Genomic DNA, 22,021 nt, shown 5'->3' on the forward strand with positions numbered 1-22,021 from the left:
AATGAAAAATATAATTGTTGAACTCATTTTTGATAGGCTAACGTACAACATGATGATCAAATAATGTCAAATAAACAATTTTTCAGCTTATCACAGTTTTGTTAGTAGGAATATATAGTATTCTTATTTTATTCATATGACTATTATACTTATAGGTACTATTATTTGGTAACAGTATTAGTTGGGTAGAAATAATAGATTTTTAATTTGTCATTTAATATAGGTACATAAATTATGTAAAACATTAATACATATATACATATATTTAATTCACTACGTCGCTCCACCCCACCCGTTTCTAGATGCTTGCTTAAATAGACCTTCACGGAATTACTATTTCGTCAAAAAGAATAAAATCTTACCAAATAAGTAGTCAACGAATAATTCTGCTGACATTTATTTACATAATTAATGTGTATATTTTAACTATATTATTTATATAAATAAAATTGAATGTTATAAATTATGAGTGAAATAATGTATTGGTTCTACTATATGCATTTTTCATGTTCGTTATTGGTTATAGGTAAATGAATCTGTAAAAATACTATAATTTTCAATATTGAGTGGTTTCTACCAAAGAATTGGATCTATTATTTCAAAAAGTTTCGAATATTATGTTGTTTCCCTATTTACCAATTTAAAAAAAAACCAAAATTTTGCTTAAAAGTGTTAAAAATTTACGAAATTGGATAAACAAAATATTAACGCTTTTAATTTGAAGTAGTTTAAAAATTGAATAATGGTAAAAATTTGAAATTTGTTGGTGTTAGGATTACTTACGTATATTATTTCTGAAAACAATTTAACTTAAAAAAAAAAATGGATAATTATAAAGTATGTATTTATATTTTATACCACAAACTTATTCACATCAGAAATCAGAATCGTTCTTCATTTGAAAAGATTTATCATTGAATACAAATTTATTGTGATAACTACATGCAATGTTTTTGGAAAAATTGATTAACCATGCCTTATGCAAAATGCGTCTTTATTGAAAAATAAAATATTTGTTTCAAAATAGAATTTATGACAATATTTAAATATAATATATCCTAGACTGACAAATCATCTCCGTTCAGAATCGTTTTTCGTATACAATGATACCTATCATTGCATTCAAATCTAACCTACCCTAGTCAGAGGTCCACCCCACCACCTAATGTACAGCAAAGCGACATCCACTTACCCGCTTTTTTTAATTTTGGTTGAAGATGTGGCCCTCACTTGACAGCATATTATGACATGTTAAAAAATATCTTATCATTGATTTATATTTTGTATATTGTACTATTATAATAGTAGCATTGAGCATTTAATTTTTGATGTTAATTAGTTGGTGTAGTCGTGTAGGCACAATCTTTATTTGTATAGGTCTGGTTCAGTTTTTTTGATTTTGATTTAAACATTAATTAACATTGCCTAATTATTAAAAAAAAAATTGTATTGATAGGTTAAATTGTAATAATATTTGAATCTTTACTTTTATGATCCATATTCTCGCATTTAATATTATTATTCAAATAAAATTGTTTGTTTTTTTCAGTTGTAAATATTTTTCTAAATTTTATTTTTACAATATTAATTGTATTATTAGTTTCAATATTAATCTGGTTGCATAAAAAATCAAAATTAAAATGATTGTAAAGTAAAACAAAAAACAAAATTATATACAAATAAAAATATATAAATTAATATTTGAATTTTTTACTGTTCTTCAAATAGAAATATGATTCATTCAAGGCTATGATACGAATATGATCATATCTTTAATGTTAAACTTCATATTATATTGGTTTCAATGAGACGAATTACATAAGATAATTTCAGCGCACTATTTGTTTTCTTCCTCTGCGTATACCACGCGTGACAAAAAATTTGCATTCAGCAGAACCAATATTGTGTTATTAGCTTAAATATTAGAGTGAATTATCCTATTATCAATAACTTAGTTAAGATTATTATCAGTTATTATATGAATTTTTTTTCATTATTTACTTTGAAAATAAAAAAAGCGTGTAAGTCATGGATGTCGCTCTGCTGTACAGTAGGTTACAAGTGGGTTACTATAATGGATAGAATTAAATTTGAATCCAATGATGTTATATCATTGTATACGAAAAACTATTCGCGGAGGCGGTTTATCTGTCTAGGATATATTATAGATAATTAATTATTTTCAAATCTTAGATTTAAAAAGTAAATTTTTTATGAATTTCTAGCTTAAAATAACAAGCGAATTTTACAGATTTTTACGTATGTTGTCAAAATTCAAACTTTGAATGCATGGAAAAAAAATTATGACTATATATTTCTTTTATATTTCAATTGCTATTGTAAAAATATGTTAGGACCCTTGTATTAAGTTTTCAAACTTTTCTACCCAACAAATAAATTTTTATCGATATTAATTTAAAAAAAAACTATTAATTATCGAAAACTGCATATGCCTTTAAATATTTTAACTTAAGTTGAATTTTTTTTGAAAATTGCATGGTGCATAGAATATACTTAAATAAACATTTGGTGAATCTATGGTCATTTGTTTTAAAGTAACATCAAAAACCAAAATCGATTTTGTCGAAAACTGATTGTACGTAACATTTCCCGTTTTTCCTTTAATTTTTAGTTTGTTTGTCACGATTATTTAGAAAAATATTGAGAATTTTTTACTTTTGACCCTCCAAAGTACTAACCAGATACACTTTCTGATCTAACATGGCACTGAAGTCGAAAATTGAAACATTTTTACAGCCCCAAAAAGTGATGACTGACACAAAAAAAAACACATCATGGTAAAATCAATATACATTCCTCGCACCGCTCAAAATTTAAAATTTAAAAATGTTCCAATTTTTGTATGGTGTATGAGCATTTTTAATAGTAATATTTTACATACTCATAACTTATATTAAAATTAAAATACCTTAAAAATTAATATATTTGTCTTGTATATAAGTAAAAAATATAATTTTCAGAAGCCATTAGGTTAAATGTTGAACAACTTTTAAGTTTTAATTACACATATCACTGTATCAGGTGATCCTTACTAATATTAAAATAGAGTAGAGAATAAAGTAGGCACTTATCATAAGAAGTTATCAGTAGCTACACGTCTATGAATGAACGTAAAAATTTACATTTTTAAATTAAAAAGGGAATTATCAAAAATACATTCAAGTAGTAAAACTTAATTCAATAAAAAAAACCGATGAGACTTTGACGTGGTGGTAGAAACTGAGTAACAGAGATCAGACGGCGCGAGGACTTGTGTTAGATGTTAAGTTGCTTAAAGCTATATGTGCTTACCAACTCGACGCACGTTTATAGATATTTAAGACATAAAAACATTACGCCTACATATTATGTAGATTGCAATAATCATTTGGATGATATATATATAGAAAATTCGTTGCGCTGTCACATATTACGGCGGCGGTGATGTGACGAAATGGGGCCCGAATTAGGTGGTTGGGCACGGGTTTTTAGCAACCGACGCTTGTCCTTGGCACATCTGTGTATGTATCGCACTGCAATAACAATGGGGCACCCGTGGGCCCCCTTCGTATAACATTTTCGGCAATACGGTCTAACTACGCCAAGGACGTACATGTGCCAAAACAATATTATCTCTAATAATCGAGCCCGCGGATCGTTAAAGAGTTCCACTAGTTTCATTATAATATGGCTGCAATCGTGTAGCCTTAAACTATAATACCGTGTACCTTTATATAATTTGTATATAGTCGTTATATCTATCTTACAATAATGTATGTCATATTACTTTTATGTACTAAGATTTTATTTGTTCTTTTTAATTTTTTTTTTTCGTGAGCCAACGATATTTAATATTTACTGTATACAATATAATACAATTTTTTAGATATCATTGTATTAATTACTATGTTTGGTATATTATAGTCGGTTTGAATAAAGTTCTCAAATCGTAAATATATTTAGCTATTATTTTTATTATTAACTGTTGTAATTTTGTCGTCTTTTCGATTTTCGATTTAATAACCACTACGACTGTAATGCACTACCCATGATAATCACACTTTCACGTGTTACCGATTAATGTTTATATACTTTTCATTGTGGCTGATAAATGGTTGTAGAACTTTTTTCTAGGTCGGAGGAAAGATTCAATCTTTTTTCCTGTAGGTTAGATTTAATTAAATTATTTAAGGAATTATTCTTGGTGAATCGCCTTGTCTATATATAATGTATAGTCCATCTTGTTTAATACATCGAAATACAAAATTGAAAACGTGCTAACATTTAAAAAAAGAAAATTTTACTAGAAAAATATAGTTAGGTACCAGGTATACTTTTAGGTGTCTATACATTTTTTTTTAAATTGCTATTTATAACCCATCATTAAATAATTATATTACGTCATATAGGTAGGTGCTTATATATGTATGTGTTTATTAAAATAAGAACATCTTTTATCCATAGTGTAAAGAGCGTGTACTGAAGTTAAATGCTGATAAGACAATGTCTTAATGATTACTTGTCAGTATTTTTGAAAAGTATGTATAGTCGTGTAAACTTGTGGGCTAAAATCTCACACTGCAAGTTTAGTATAGTATAGGTACTGATTTTGGATCTAAAAAATAATTATATGGAACACCTATAATCTTAGGGGTAGTTTATCATATAGGTTATTATAGTCATACAATATTATATGTGCATATACATTGTATGCGAAACTATAAGTTTATATTCTGCAATCGAATAGAAATTTATAACTAATAGTAACAATACATTACATGAAAGATTACAAAATCACCTACTTATATAATATTTAACTTATGAATAACATACGTTTTAAAACAAAAATTAATTTTTATTTTAACATAAATCTTAAATAATATGTATACCTATATAACTTAATGACTTAAACATACAACATATTTACCAGTGCACATCAATAATTTTCCTTTTCAATTTTCACTTAATAGCCTAAACGTCGCCGTTATTTTTCATTGTAGGCTTTCTTTTCTATCACTATCTTTACTATATTGATTCAAAATATCTAGTTTCTTTAGGCAGGCTCTTTATTTTCGATTTCATTTAGTAGTACATAAATAACTAAGTTCTAAAGTCTTAATATCTTTTAGGTCGTTGAAACTATTCTTGTATAAGAGATGTGTATTTTTCTTTTTTAATTATACCTACCTTTATATAATTTAGTAAATTATTTTAAATTATCTTCCTAAAGAAAAAAAAATGATTCTGGACTTTCACAATGGTTTTTGAATATTATAATCACATCACCGCTGGTGAATAATTTATTAGTTTTGACAATTTTTGTAATATTTTATGAGAATAGTTTAAAATTCAATAATATCCATCAGTGTCATATCGGTACTCGCATTCTTCGGGCAATTGAACTCTATGTCATATAGAAAGTATGATCCAAGTTGTTAAACGGACACTACACTCAGCGGGTGCTTAAGTACATATGGGGGGGGGGGGGTGAGCTTTTTGTTTTCCATCGCAAAAAACTGGACAGATTCTCTATATGTAGGTAGGTACTATAATAAGTTATAACCATATGCGGCTGACAAACAATCAACTCCATTGCCCCACCACATGAAAATACGAACGGGTTATGCAGTGTACGTCTAAAGTGAGAGCGTGAGAGAGAGAGGTATTGAAGTTTTTTGGCAATCTAGGACGGACCTTGGGACCTTGGAAATATGAACGCGCAGTCGTACTTGTTTTGTCGTTGCGAGCTGATCGACAGCTGATTCTTTTTTTCTTTAGTGTATACATAAATGTATATTATCTTTATCAATTCTGCCGGCATTTTATTTAAGCTTGAAAATGATTTTCGAAATACCCTACAATTCGACAGCAAACAATTTACTGAATACAGGGACATATTACACAAGGTTTGCATAATATATATTATTAGTCAATTTATAAGTGTACTTATATGAATTTAAATTTATTGCGATAATACAGTAAATTACTTTCATTTTAACCAACGTTAATTAATTTTAAAATAAACTTATTTTTCTATCAAATTAAACTGTTTTTTTTACTAAATTAACTTTTTATATAAGTAGGTTATTCTTTTATGCTACACAAAAAATATCTTATTTTTGTTACATTTTGTTTGAAATAAACAACCGTTATATAGAAAGGTAAAAGTAGACTATGCATTAGTCTAAGATATACTCGTAAGTAGTCGTAGCACTATATTGTATTAAATTTAACAAGGAATACTGTCAAAATTGTATGTACATATTCAATTCGCGCCTATACAAAACCGTTAAAGACCTTGCGGCTACATTTTATCATTGTTATTGTTCTTCTATGTATACGCATATTATTAATTTTTTACCAAACACGATTTATATCATAATAATTATATCTATACGGAGATATTTTATATAGGTAATTTACTGATTCAAAATGAGAATGACCTTCCAGTTTTCGGCAACCTTGCAATTTAATATATTTCAACAATAGTACATTAGCCACTCTTTTTTAAATATAAATCTATTACCTACAAATGTATATGATATAGTTAATTTTAAAATTGAAAACATTTGATTAATGATTGTCAAAAGTTTAAAAACTTAAGAATAGATGACCTTCGCAACGTGGCGAAACTCCTTTTTTGTTGCAACAAAACGTGATGATGACTCAATTCACTTAATTTTATGTCCAACTTGGTTGTTAATAAGTATTTAATAATAATGGACAATTATTAATTAATGCTATTTTGTTAATATTATCAGTAAAAATGTGTGTAGTTCAAAATACATTTTTAATTATTGTTGAATTGACCGTTATGAATTCAATGATTCAATAAACAGTCTTTGTTCCATTGAAATTATGTTTTTTAGTATATTACTTGCTAAACTTTATGATACTAAAATACTAAATTTATCAAACAAAGATGATCGCAATTTGATCACAATCAAAGTGTTCTTGAATATTTTAAAATAAATAAATAATTATTTTATATTTTAAATGAATAAATATTAAATTATATTTGTTGTAATTTGTAAACAATACATGATAATAAGTAGATGTCTTTATATTTTTAATATAATATAGATGTTTAGTTTATTTTATATGTCTTCGCATTTATTTCATGTAGTCATTATTGAAATAGAATATGTTTCTTATACAGCTAGCCACTAATCACTAATGTACCTGTATTAAACATTTAAACACTGATTATGATACACTGAAAATTATTTATGGTAGGACTGGTAGGTACTACTACTTCAGAAATAAATTTAAAAGTTAAGTAAGGTTATATTTCATAAATAAACAGTTACATTAAAATATTATACATAATATGGGTTTTAAGGATTTAAAATCATAATAATGTAATAGTTGAAATTTTTTTATTAATAAATAGGCCTTCATACTTTTTAATTAATTTTTATTTAACATCAAATTAACTAAAACTGTAGATATTTAAAATTTAAAATACAAATTTATGTTCTCCTAACTATGGAATATTAGTTGTTAAATAAAAGTTTTAATTTTATACCTATATATTTTTCTTGTGGAACAACTTTAATTAATTAAATATAAAATCATTTTGAGATAATTCAACGAAAATTTTAATTTCTTGGTTTTAGACTATATAAAATTAATTATTTATAATTAAATTTACTTTGTTCCCATCTTAAACAAAATTACTAAAATAACTCGCAAATATGATAATAATATCATAAAAAATATTCAACAGTAGGTAGTAAAAATGTAATTATATTTATAACAATTTGTAGGCATAATATATAAAACTATTGATATAGTTAACAACTGTATGAATCTTGAATTACTACTTTAATCTTTTTATATTATAAATAATAATTCGTTGTTTTAATTTTTACCACATAGGATTATTTTAGTGCATGTATTTTAATATATAATGTTACATTATTAAAACAATGTAGTTTTTACTAAATTAAATACGTAATTTTTTACAAATGTAGTTAAATCAGTTTAGGTTCACCATCATTATTATTATACAGAGAACTAGCGGGTCGTGGGCTGGAGCTATCGATCTCTTCCACTCCGTTCGTTTTAAATGTCAAAGATCGCCCGAGTCCCCTCCTTTTTACTTCACCCGCTAGTTTCATTCTGTTTACGTCATAGCCCCTCTACCTCGAACGCTATCTCATTTCCTCTTCTAAACTGAAAAAACTTTCATCCCTTCATGTGAGAAGAGGAATAGGAACAGGGATTGCAAAATATTGCCCCATCTATACTGCAGACTTACCTACTTTCGTTTCGTAATTAACAAAGACTATAATTATATAAAATTACACAAAATAATTCTTTATTAGATTTTATATAGAATATTTTCATTAAAACTAATATTAATACAATTTAAATATATATTATTATATAAATAATACATATATTGTATTATTTTTCTTAGTAGTTGGTAAAAAAAATCCTATACTTTTGTTAGGTTCTTCAAATTCCATCTTCTATACTTTATATATATTTTATAATTTAATCATAAATGTCAAGTTTTAATAACATATTATTTAACTGTTACCTCCTAATCTAATTTGATTAATTCAACATTTGTTGTATACAATTTCGAATAACTAGATTAGGTAGGTACTGATTAATGATTAACATAATAGTTTAAATAATTATACAAGTATTTATTTATTTTTAAGTTAATTTCACTTAAAAAAATTTTTTGTCGTTCTTATTTTTGGTTATAAAAATGTAACTATTTTTTTTTAGTTTTGATGACGAAAATACTTAGTAACCGATTTGTATAACTATATTTTAACTTTGCTAAGTTAACTTTTACTAAGCAGCGTAATACTACTTTACATATTATGTTTACTTGATAGTCTATATTATATACATTATGTAAATGTGGTATTTTTTTATTATTAAAATAAATCTTATATCTGATCATATACGTTTCAGTATTTATTGGATGTTTCAGTTGGTATTGCGTGTTATGCATATACATATATCGGTAGGTATTGAAAAATAAAAATTTATTAGGGAGAAAGATTCTGAACTTCAAAATATTAAAGAATATAAAAAATACCGGGATGATAACTAACCAAATAAAACTTTAAATATATGCCTATCACATTCAGTTGATAATTTATCATTTTAATGAAGTGGTTATTTGCATAGTGATAATTAGTTATTTTATAAAATAATTTAACGCCGTAACCTAGATATTATGTTATGATTATAGTATATATTATATAATTAAAAAATTGATACAGAGGTTGAATAGTTTAAGTATCTTTAAGAGCAATATAATATATGTATCAATGAATAAAAAAATAACCCTATACTTTTGTTTACATTTCATTGCTATTATTTGACAGTTTTTCGTTATTATGTCAAAACTAGTGACAAATTAATAAATTAACTGTGTATACATATAGTTAGGTATACGTCATTACCACCATCCTTCCTTAAATTACTATATCCATACTAATATGATATAAATTTTAGTTCTTAATTATTTTATATAGGTTAGGTATAGTTATTTACATTTTGAATATATTAATAATTATTTCAAAATCTGTAAATATGTTCAGTAATACGGTCTATGAGCAATGAAAAGAGGACAGTCCATTGTTACATCAATTTAAATTACTTCTTTACATGCGTAATCTATTGATTTATTATTTAAAATTTTGGTGATATTAGAATTTATTTGAAGTTTTAACTAAGAAATTACCTAAAATTGGAATATTAATTATTATTGTATAAATGCCTACTACAATCATTAAAAAAGTTAATAGTTAAATACATTTTAAAGAAATCAAACCGTACATTTTTCCTTATCAAATAACATTGTGTATTTTGTAGCCATTGCACACAAATGCTAATTGATAATACAACAAAACATTTTGAATTCTTTTTCGAAAAGGTTAAAATTTCTTGTTCAATAGTCTTGGAGGTGTTATTTCAACATTTGCACTTGTTTATTAATTTTTATTGTTTCGTTTTTATAATAATTACTCACTATGGTTATTGGTTAGTGGCCAATGGTCATAACTCTGTCGTCTGGTATTAAAGGAAAATATTATATTACATGATGTATAACTATAGCAACTCAACGATACCAACAAACCGAATGAAACACCTAAATAATGCTCGTTTCCCTTGGTAAACATTTTATTTGAAAAATACGCAATTAGAACTCAGTTAGGGCTTCTCCGGAAATAATAATGATTTAATCCTAGTTTTTATTACTAATGTTAGTATATATATAATATGTGCTACTGCCTAAGCCTTTTTATATCACTTGCGCTAAACCAAATTACTCACATACACCACTTAGGTCTTACAATTTATATACTTGATTGTGCGAGTGTATATATATGTTTATTCTGGGCGAGCACAAGTGACTGTGGGAGAAATGTTACCCTGATGGGTCATAGGGGGTTCGTTGGGCGGTGTTAGCGGTTTGACGTCAATGAATTCGAGCGCCGCCCACAATAGCTAGGCGCGTACCAGCTCTCTGGATCGAAGTCTCATTCAGCAAGGCCACAAGTGTCAATGAGCAACGGCAAGTCTTCTCTAGCAACTTCTTTTGCTTAAACAATTTTCACTTGATTTTTTCTTGATTTTGATATTTTTTATTATCTACTAATCAGATTTTGGCATTTTCGACCATACGCCATGACGAACCGCCGTAAAAGTATCTACAGGTAATATTATTCAATAAAAAAAAAAAAAAATATATATATTTTAATAACCTCTGTAATAATTTTCATATTAATATGTTAATTTAATTAAAGTGCGCTCAATTTGTCCTATAAAAACAATAGGAAGGCCATTTACAAATACAAGCACAATTATGTGCATTAAATATAAATATAGCACCAATTAATATATATATATATATATATATGTATATAATGTCATATACTATAGTTATCATACGGATTGAACTAAATATTGTTATTGTCTGTTCTAAATAATTAGAATTCGCTGTTCTACACATAAAATAATTATACGCATAGTTCGTCATATTATACATTATATAGTAGCATATGATATAGCACCTAGTTGTACAAAGATAATCAATAATCAATAATTTTCGATAACATGTAAAAATGGTCCTAACAATTATATGCGACTGGATGAACTTGTTCATTATTTTATTAAGTCATTAAGATGTGTTTTTGTAAGAAATTATTTGTTTATTGCCCTCAGTAGGTACCTAGTACCTAACCTATAGTCGAATGTTTCTACAAAAAAATAAACATCTGTTACTTTATGCGTTTTATTTACAATTGTATTATTAAGTTTTAGAGTTGATATTGTTACACACAAATCAAGTGTTATATTATAGTGTGTCTACTAACTATAATAATTGTTTATAGGTAATAGGTATACCAAGTTATGATACTTTTCTACAAATTTTTGTTTGTGTCTTATAAATTATGAATAATAACACGGATATAATAATAAATATTAGAGGTTTTTTATAAATTAAATTAAAACTATGTTCATTTAATATAATTTTTTTTAGGGGAACTGAAAAGTTACATGTCACTTTTGATTCATTAACAATTAGTATTAAAATGCGTTTTTGATATGTGTTGAGAGAACAGTATTATCTGTTAATTTTACAGTTACATATTTTTACTTCTTTTTCTTTTTTGGTTTAGTTTATTATTTATTTATATACCACGGCTTGAGTTGATACTTAGGATAGTTAGTAGGGTTAGTTAGGTAGCTAGTAATTTACTTGAACATTTTTAAAAACAACCAAAAACTCATTGCAGAAATGCGGGGACCCGTATTCGATTCCCGCTGGGGAGGAAAACTTTTTTCATTATTAAACAACTATTAATAATCTTATAAACCTGAGATAATGTTCATAACATTTATTTAAAAATTATATAGACTTGTAAATATATTTCTGTTTTTAAAACCGTATTTGGACTCTACATAAAGCATTTTTAAATGTCTTACAATTTTTATTTTGAACTTGACTTAAAAATGACATGTGTTATTCTAATTACATTAAAAAATTTAATCGCTTTTTTTTTATTGTTTAGACATGTCAATAGATAAAGCATATATTGTATGAATTTCACGAACTATTATGATATTATTATCCTTGTATAATTTTTGTTAGCCAAAATTTGTTTAATTTTGGATTTTAATACAATTTAAATTTGAATGTGAAAAAAATTTAATCATACATATTCTTATTTTAAAATTTTAAACTATTAATTGCGTCTTCACAAGGGTTCAAAATTATAAAATAGAATAACTGATAGCTAGGTATTTACTATAAAATCATTTTGCGAATTCAAGGTTAACATTCAATTCGTGGCTTGTTTGTGCAAAACAAAATTATTGGCCACACCCAGTTTTTTTTTTTGGTATCTTGTCCTTGATTGTTTATTTAATAATTTATGAACTCTATACATCGCTTCTTAGAAATGTGTCATGAAAATAAAATAATAAATATTAAGATTTAATAATTTAATTTATATGATTAATTAATAATGTTTATAGTTTCATATTTACTGTAAAAAATTAAATAAATTATTGTGTGCCCAATATAATAATAGGTAAAGGTACAGATTTTTTTATTCACATTTTATAGTTAAACTTTATTCCTGCCAACTTTTAATTGCGTAATGCGTATTTTATAAATGTTTTAACATTTTGTTAATACATAATAAGTACCTACTTATTTATGTACTGCATTCACCGGCGGTGACGAAATATTATTCGTCGGCATTTGTACGTAGGTTTTCTTATCAAAATATTTATTATTTTTAATTCTGCAGAGCGGATCTAGGAATATATTTTTTCTTGCAAATTACAGCTTAATTTGCTTAGTAATATCGGCTTATATTTTATATGTATAGTATAATGATAAAATTATATTTATATAATATTAATATTACTAGTAGTACAAGTTCCGTTGTTTTATATTAACTATAACAGTTATAAATATAAAAAAACATAAAAATAATACCTCCTGGCACCTTTTAACGTAGCGGTGGTTTTAAAATTTAGTCTTTTAGACTTTCTTTTGTGTTGTCTAGATGTTTGGTTAATTAATCATGGTTCAAACGTATTATTATATTTATAAATAGGTAGATATAGGTTAAAAATATTGAATTTGATCAGTTATAATATGGTATTGACATAACCTATTAGATATTGTATGAGAATATTTTTAATAATTAATTATTAATTTTTTTTTTATTATCGATTTTGAAATTTCTGCTTCGACAACTAAGACAATTAACATTACATATTTTGTACACACATTTACTTTTTAATAATTTATTGTGATTATACAGATTTAATTTAGAAAATGTTTTTCTATTAGATTATAAATGTTTGCCATTGAATCATTTTTTATTCAATTATTATTCATTATTTGTAAAGTTTAATTTTTCGCTGAATATTACCGATCTGTGATTGAAGGATAATAGGTAAATATAATGTACCTGTACTATATATGATTTTTTTAAAAAATTTTAATAAATAATTATTATTTTACAAATCTGCCATGATGGTGACCGTGAGATTTATTATGCAGATATTGTATTATTATATAACAAAACATTTATTAGAAATAGCCCTCTGTATTGTGGATACATTCCTATAGTTGACAGCTATCTAATATATATTTTAGATGCATACTTAAAAATGTATTTCACTCAGATTAATTCCAATTTCTGGTTGCGGGAAAATGTTCATTACCTAGCCATTATATATTTTTATACTTTTTTATTCATTTGTATATGACGTTATAGATGACATTTTCTTTTAATCGTCAAATTTGTTTGAAAACCGCACAAGTTCAAAATTTAATTATGTTTTTAATACAAAATTATTTTTCATTTTATAGATATTTGTTTAAGGAAACCAATGTTTTTTAAATGTAAACATATATACATGTATATAAAACTGAAATGCGTTTATATATTTTTATGTCAGGGCTTTTTAAATATTTTTCTACAATTATTCGTGTGATGTAATTGTATATTAAAATACTTAAATTCGTTGACAGATGTTAAATTTCCACGTATACATAAAACGTTGGACAATAAATAAATAATAATTTATAAGTGTACCTACTTATTATTTATATTTTAACAACCTGATTTTGACGTATTCGAACAAAATGTTTATCTTCATAAGAATAATATGTATTGGAATAGCAAACCTATGTTATATGCGTACATTGGAGTTATTGTTGAAAATTTAAATTATCACGACGAATCCATAATTAATTAAAGAATTTTAAAAAGCTCCAGATTTATTAAATATTTTCTTGGATTTGAATAGGTATGTAAAAGTTCTTTTCGTATATTGAACAGTTAGTTGTTTCACTTGATATGTTAACTCTGTATAACATACGAGTGTATAAATTATAAATATTAAATACTTATGGATATGGGTTTTAAAAATTATTTCGATATGTATAAACGTTAATCATATTAACGACGGTAACATATTCTGATAATTTACATGTATTCCATAATAATTATTATGCATCAATGATATTGTATACAAAATAATAATTGTTCAAAAATAATGATTTTTTTTACCAGTTTGTCAGCCATTTTGTTTTGACAATTCTTTTACCAAATTAATTTACTATACATACATTAGCCACACCTGTGTATACACAATGATGTACGCTATATGTGGTACGAGTGTTATATTATACTATAATAATATAGTAAGAGCTGAAATTTACCGTTGTTTACGGGCAGTTGTCGCGTTATCACAGTGCGGCGAATTATTATTATCTTTTATTATTATTACAATAATTATGATATTGAGATAAAATAAAATAATGTTTAAATCTCAATAATGAAATTAAAAATAATTATAATATAAAAAAACATAATATTATCAATATTATTATATTATGTAGGTAGTATTGCTCATATCGTAGGCCATATCCAAACAATCTAAATAATTATTCGTCATACATTCGGTAATAGCTTGTCGTGTAATAACAATCAATGAATACAAATAATGAAATTGGTACCTATACAATGTAGGTACACTTTATACACTGTGCATATTATACGATATCTGCAGTTGTAGGTAGGTGGTGAATTTACCGTCTTTCGTTTAAAAATTAATTTTTAAGCGCATTTATAGATTTTAAAGCCACGCGAAAACGACGACGTGGTGTTGTGGTTTACCATAAATGGAGTATAATAATGATATTAGGTACGGTAATTATTATTTTCCGGTTCAGTTGCTTGTGTGTACAATATTTTAATGATAATTATTTATTATAAAACCACGACTTTCGTCTCGCACACATTATTTCTAAACAGATTCATTTGGCAATGTGCGTTTTTTCCTTTCTTTCTTTCCCCTCACTCCCACGCTACTATAGCTTGTAACCGTGCAAAGTGCGTCATCGTCGTCCAATTAAACGCTATTGACTGAATCGCGATTAAACAGATTTTGGTATTTAGTATTCATAATCTTAACATCGAACTCGTATGATATTAAAATATATTTGTACAAAAATATGTATTATTTTGTCGATTTATATACGCATAGGATTTATTTATGAATTATTTATTTACCATTTCTCTATACGACTATTGCATGCACAATAAGTTTAATATATTCTGGAATTGTAAACAACTTCACGCGGAAATGCGTTATACCGTTTATACGATGTAATCGAGACTTAATAAATGGATTTCAAGATGGACACTATTTTGGGTTTGAGCCTCGCGGGTTACATCACAATAAAACGTCCCAATAACTGCAATACAGTTTTTAACAAATTTTCAAGGTTAGGTTAGTATATATTTATAGTACCGTAGCACATTAATAATATGCGAAAATAAATGTTCTCATACTGTTGCTAAATATTGCCCAAGCATATACTATTGCGTTTTATTCTTATTACCACTCATTAAACGTCACTGAATATGACCTTGATAAATCAATAACGGTAAATTAATATTATGATGTTGGCTAGGGGTCGTGCGTTGGTTATCACGGAGAAATTTAAAAACGATCTATTCCCGACGGAAAGTCCAAACTGTTGCCGACACTTGGGGGATCATTAAATATTCGTATCCAAAACATACATTTATTATGTATTTATGTACATGCCTACATTTGTCACAAAACACACATTTTTGATAAAGATTGGTTTTAATTATGCTTTATTATTATCATGCGATCCTTATATTGACTTTAAATATATTATTTTATGCTTGTTTTATTTTTAATATACAATTACAGAGTACCAATTTTATTGCCTGGTTATAATGGGTATTTTTAATTTTACAAGTTGTATTCTTGCATTCCTTATCGCGCCTGACTCAACAATAAATTATTATTATTATTTTTATCACTGTTATAAAAATGTTTTTGTTTTACCTGATGTTTGAGATGTATATAATGTCAGTTTTATCACTTATTTATCTATAATCTCGTGATTAACACTAAAATGCAATAAACCGCCCAAACCAATATATTTGCATTTGTTAAACTTATTCATTTTTAAACTCGTTAACATTTTCTCGATATCTAAATTATAAATAGGTATTAACATAAGTAATACATTTATGTTTAGTATACATTTATTTGTGTTATCTTACATCAGCTGATAACCTATATTATTGCGTTTTCTCTTTCGTTTCTAATAGCCGAAGTTGACCAATATTTATGAATTTGGCCTATAGTATGTACAGTATATACTATATTATGTATATTATATTAGATTATATGACCTGATGGCTTACTTATTATGTGTACGTATATGATTATTGTCCATTTTTATTTGTGAATGAAAATAAGAACATTTTTCCTATCGACGTTTTACCTATACCGTTGCAGCTATTGTGTGCGCTGCGCGAGTGTAAAACAGCACGGTATCGTATTATTATTATGTCCTTAATTTTTGTTCATTATTTCAGTGAGCCGTCTGCATTGCGAGAGCGAATCGTTCAAGATGGAATTGATCTTGGATATCAATTCATGGATTTATCCTATGGATTTGGGTGAGTTGTGTATATTGATATATTATTTTGGCATACCTAAGTTAAAGAAAATTATGACTGCTATGGAAATAAGTTACAGATTATTATAATTTAAAGTAGTTTTTTGCTATTATCTAAAGCAAATTTACTTTAAGACTCCCTGCTGTATAGTATTATAGTATACTATAGTATAGTTTAATGAATGCTAGATTCTAACTACATACTACTATGGGATAGTGTGTATATAGGTACATTAATTTATTACCGACATTAAGCCCTCGATACACATACTAATTACTAATTGGCGTAGTTTGCGTCACTTGACTGTAGCAGACTCATAACAGTCATAACTAGGATGCGAGTAAAATACCAACTTTACCTACCAAAAGATTTAGTCGGTAAAATTTTAAGTGATGTATGCATGGTGAGATAGAAAGGCCTAATATCTCCTTTTGGTTCCTAATTAATATACATAGGCATTTCTATTGTTTAAAATACAAATTTTGACAACTCCGGGCGGCTGGACCAGTAATAAAATGTTTAAATAAATGTGCACGTAATGTGTTTAGTGCACAATTGAAATAATTAAAATATTTATAGGACGTGTTTTATCTCCGAAAGCGATTTTTCAATCGTTCGATTTTTTTTTTTCGGTGTACGATCGATTTATCGTTTATAATACAAATCGTCATTTACATCGTGCCGTATCTGAGTATATATTTAATAATAATTTGTAATATTATACCGTGTTACCCTGCGTGCTCTTGTCGGTATCCCGGAAATTCGCGTTCTTCTGTCCTTTTATTATTCCTGGCAACAATGATTAATAATTAATATTTTATATTCGCTCACCTATGTATAATATTTTTATGCTCGCCTCTGCCCCCAACCCGTCGGCGTATCTTATAAACACAATTTAATAATAATATTGTGTACACATTTTATACGACCGCTCGCGCGCGCGCAGAACGTCGTCGTCAGCGGCGGCAGCAGCCGAGGCGCCTAGAGTATACACTCCTACGCCCGCCCCGCCGACCCGTGCTGGTATATTTGGCAAAACGTGCGTGCGCGCCGCCGCCGCCGCCGAACGGGAGGCCCCGAATGGGTTGGTGCGAAAGTTTTCGACACGTAGGTTAGGTATATACGCGATGCAGTAATATTTCGTCGGCGCTCGCGGGTTTTTCAAAAACCCCACCGCACGACAGTCGCAAGTGCACGGTCGTGCACTCCCGTCGCTCATCACCGTCTCCCATACACTATCATCAGTCATCACCGTCACCGTCACCGCCGCTGTTTACCGGCGTGTGTATATTGTATGTTGTACTGCCGCCGTGTGTCGCACGTCGCCACAAGAACGCGTCGACGTCGATGGCGTTAGTAGCTTCCTCGCCGCCGCAGCCGCTTAACGCTTTGTCAACAACACGCGCGCGCGGCCGACCTCCGCCGCCGCCGCCGTCGCAGAAGTAGCAGCAGCCGCCGCCGCCGTAATGCCATCCACTTTTACGGTAAAAAAAAAAAAAAAAAAACCATTCGCGCGATATTTTTTTCGTTTCGCGTTTCGATGACTTATCAATAATTATTATTATTGCTCGCGTAATGATTATTTATATAACTATAATATGCATCGTGTATAGTAGTATAATATAATATTATGTTGCCGTGGCATATTATATTATCATTTTTTTAGGTGGGCAAACATCTGTGCGCGTTACCATATTACTATAGTATTAATATGATATTATAATATTCAACTATTGTAATTTATTATATAGTTTTATTATGTATGTGGCTTTCCGTCGTTGCGAAGTATATTATAACAATAATAATAATAATAATAATAATAATTGCTATTGTTATTTTTTCGATAATGTTATTTGCGCAGCCGTTTACGCACCAATATTTTATGCCTATTGATAATGATATTATTATAATGTTAACATATTGACGATATGCGCGCGGACTATATAGGTCGTCTCACTATAGTATAATGTACAATATCGGACTAAATGGTGGCCACGAAGCAGCTATATAGTGTTAGATTAGTGTGTTGTGGTGCGGTGTATAATTGTGCAGCTGTATAATATTTATAATATCGTAATATGCGAGCCTGTCGTGGATGACGTCTATACGGAACTCGGTAATAATCGCCATTAATATTAAAATATTTGTACGTTTCCGTGATAGAGTTATTGCGTTTAAAAACAATTAATTTATATCATTATACCGTGTCGTCGTGTCGGCTATATTATTATATAATATTACGATAATATCATATAAACGTAGCGTTATTGACGTTTGTTCGTTACAATAATACGTACAATATTGCGGTCGTCTTGCAGCCGCGGATATCGCGATTGTCTCGCGAAATTCGTTTTTTCTTCTACTTTACTGCCCGAAACGACCTCAGACTTGTGATGTTTGTGAACTGCGATGTTTTCATCTCGATAACTTCATAACTATATTACGCGTTTTGCGAAAACACCGAGAGGAATCTCTCCGCGTACCGACAAAGACATCACATTTCACTGCCAAAATCCCATCCGAATAGCCGATTTAAACAGAAAATAAATCATTCAGTTTTCAAGAATCCCCACGTCCGCCACCGAATTAACGCGAATTCCGTTTCCCGATGCACGGGCCACAATAATATACGTCTCCGATTGCCTCCGACAAAAAGTATCCTATATACTTTATTATTCAGGTATGTATAATCGAGAAATGATTGATTTATAGGTTCTTCTTTATATAGTTGGTATAGGTTAACAAATAAAAAGTAATTAATAGTAATTTTATTTTATAATTTAGGTATCGTGCCGATTATTTTTTTTGTAGATTTTAGAATTCAATATGAAATATTTAGAACGATATGTCGCTGTGGTATTTTAAATGGGTTTGAATAATGAATCAGGCAAATTTTACCCACTTTTTTTAGTGTCCGTTTTTATCATAATTTATTACGAATTTTCGTAGTAAAATTATGTGTTTGGAATGAGCTGTTTAAAAAACATTTATTTATTTTTTTACTGCCCATAATAGTAACAACCATTATGTTGTATCGTAATTTTTTGATTAAATACTGCAATTATTTAGATTTAATTTTTTTTACATATACATATTAGCTATACGAATAAAATTAAATATGTACAAGGTAATGAGATATCTTCAGTGTTTCTCTAAATCAAGTCTATACATTTTTTTTAAAATTCTATAAAATAGAGATCATCTGGAACGATGTTTGTGAATAATTTAAACGATTACGCGCTCACTATAGTACACAAAACTAGATTATTTTCGTTACGCATAAGAACGCAATTAACACATTTTTTTGATTGTATAGTTGTACCTATACATTTTCCCATACATTCACTGAGTTTTTATTACAAACATCATTGATTTTTTTTAAGATTTTTATTATTTAATCGCTTTTCGTTTTCTTGAAAACGCCAGCACAAGTTGTGCATTTTTCCCACGGAAACCCAAAAATAAAATTGTTTAAAGTTAAACATTATTGCCGTCTAATTGTATTGTTGAACAGTTGCCAAAATGAAAATGTTTTCATGAAAATATTTACGCGTTTTTTACGTACTGTTCCGATTACACGTTAGATTTCGCTAGGCGTAAAAACTAGAAAATATAATCACTCGGTCATATTATATTGACGCGAATGTTTAATATGAAAATTCGACGTTGGTTTTGCCAAGTGGCTGCGCAGATGTTAGCATAGGTATGTTACGACGTATATTTAAAACAAATTTTAATGTGTCACGAAAAAAAAGAAAAATGAAAAATATTATTTACATTATATGCATAGGAAACTCATCATCAAAACAACAACAATGTAGAAGTATCACATATACATATTATATTATTTTATTATGCGTACTGTTGTGTTTTGCCAATATTAAAAGGCGGCCATACGTTTATTCTGTCGGGAATACGATATATAATAACGTTATCTCAGCAATGTACCTACTGTGCCTATTGCTAAAAAAAAATTATTTGGGAAGGGGTTTTTTATCTCTCGCACTATTATAATATTATATACGATATTGTGTTCGAAAGAAAAATTATATTATCCAAGGTTGCTACCGCCGTCAGCTGGTGATGTGCCACACACACACACACACACATGCACGCACCATCGGATCGATTCGCCCGCTACCACCCATCCCCTCACCCCGCCACCACCGACCTTTGTGCTTGCCCACCGCCCGCAAACGCGCGCGCACGTACTCTCCGCCGGTGGATTGACGCAACACCCGGCGTAGTGTGTCAGGTCTCTGACGCGCCGGTCTGACTGTTTTTTTTTCGCCTCCACTCGCCTGACCGCACGTCGCCGTTACCCTGTTCCCGCCGCCGTCACCGTGAATTCCCACCGTGCGGTTGGCGCTCGCGCCTGGCGCTCCGCACACCCGTCGCCGCACCGTCCATCCGTCCATCGACCGACCACGGCGGCGGCACGGTGCCGCGTTTCCATCGCGATTTCAGCGCGAGTCTTCTCTGCGCGCCGCCGTCGTTGTTTTCAATGCCAAGGTTAGATGCGCACGGGCGGTTCTCAGTGCCAAGGTTGTACTCACTCTCGCTCTCTGCCCCTCACCGTTCCGCGTATAATGTATGTAGCTAGGATGTTCATCTCACTCCGCTACCGCCAATCGCTCTCTCGCTCGCCGCGCGCACGCTCGAACCTTCGACATTGCCGCCGCCACATTTACGTACAGATACACGTTCACGCACAACGAAAATTATGTTGGTATACAGTGTATATTCCGAATATTCGGTACAAGTATAATATAATTTTTTCTTTGGTTGTACATTATGTTTGCGCAATAAATATTGTATGATGAACAATAAAAAAGAAAATCTGTAGGACGCGATGCGCGAACGCAAGTGCGCGTGGTATTACCGTACCCCTTTCTGCACGCCGCCGCGCCCGACGAGGGTTGAATTGATTGCGGGAGAGGGTTCCGTGGATCAAGTATTCAAGTTCTGCTTGAAAAAAAAAAACCAGGGCGAACCTATAACCTATCCGA

At 29.0% G+C, this 22,021-nt stretch overlaps 1 protein-coding gene across 1 annotated transcript in view; it reads left to right on the plus strand.

Annotated features, from left to right (window-relative positions):
- LOC149054834 (DNA-directed RNA polymerases I, II, and III subunit RPABC3-like) overlaps positions 1-22,021 on the plus strand; it is a 59,159-nt gene that overhangs the window by 12,122 nt on the left and 25,016 nt on the right. Inside the window, exon 2 of the mRNA XM_089228233.1 lies at positions 16,929-17,012. Within this exon, the coding sequence (XP_089084359.1) occupies positions 16,929-17,012 (84 nt within the window). The remainder of the gene's footprint in view (positions 1-16,928; positions 17,013-22,021) is intronic.

This window comes from Diuraphis noxia, unplaced genomic scaffold (assembly GCF_037042655.1).
Source record: "Diuraphis noxia isolate RWA-SAM2 unplaced genomic scaffold, SU_Dnox_SAM2 contig0005, whole genome shotgun sequence".
Taxonomy (NCBI): Eukaryota; Metazoa; Arthropoda; class Insecta; order Hemiptera; family Aphididae; genus Diuraphis; species Diuraphis noxia.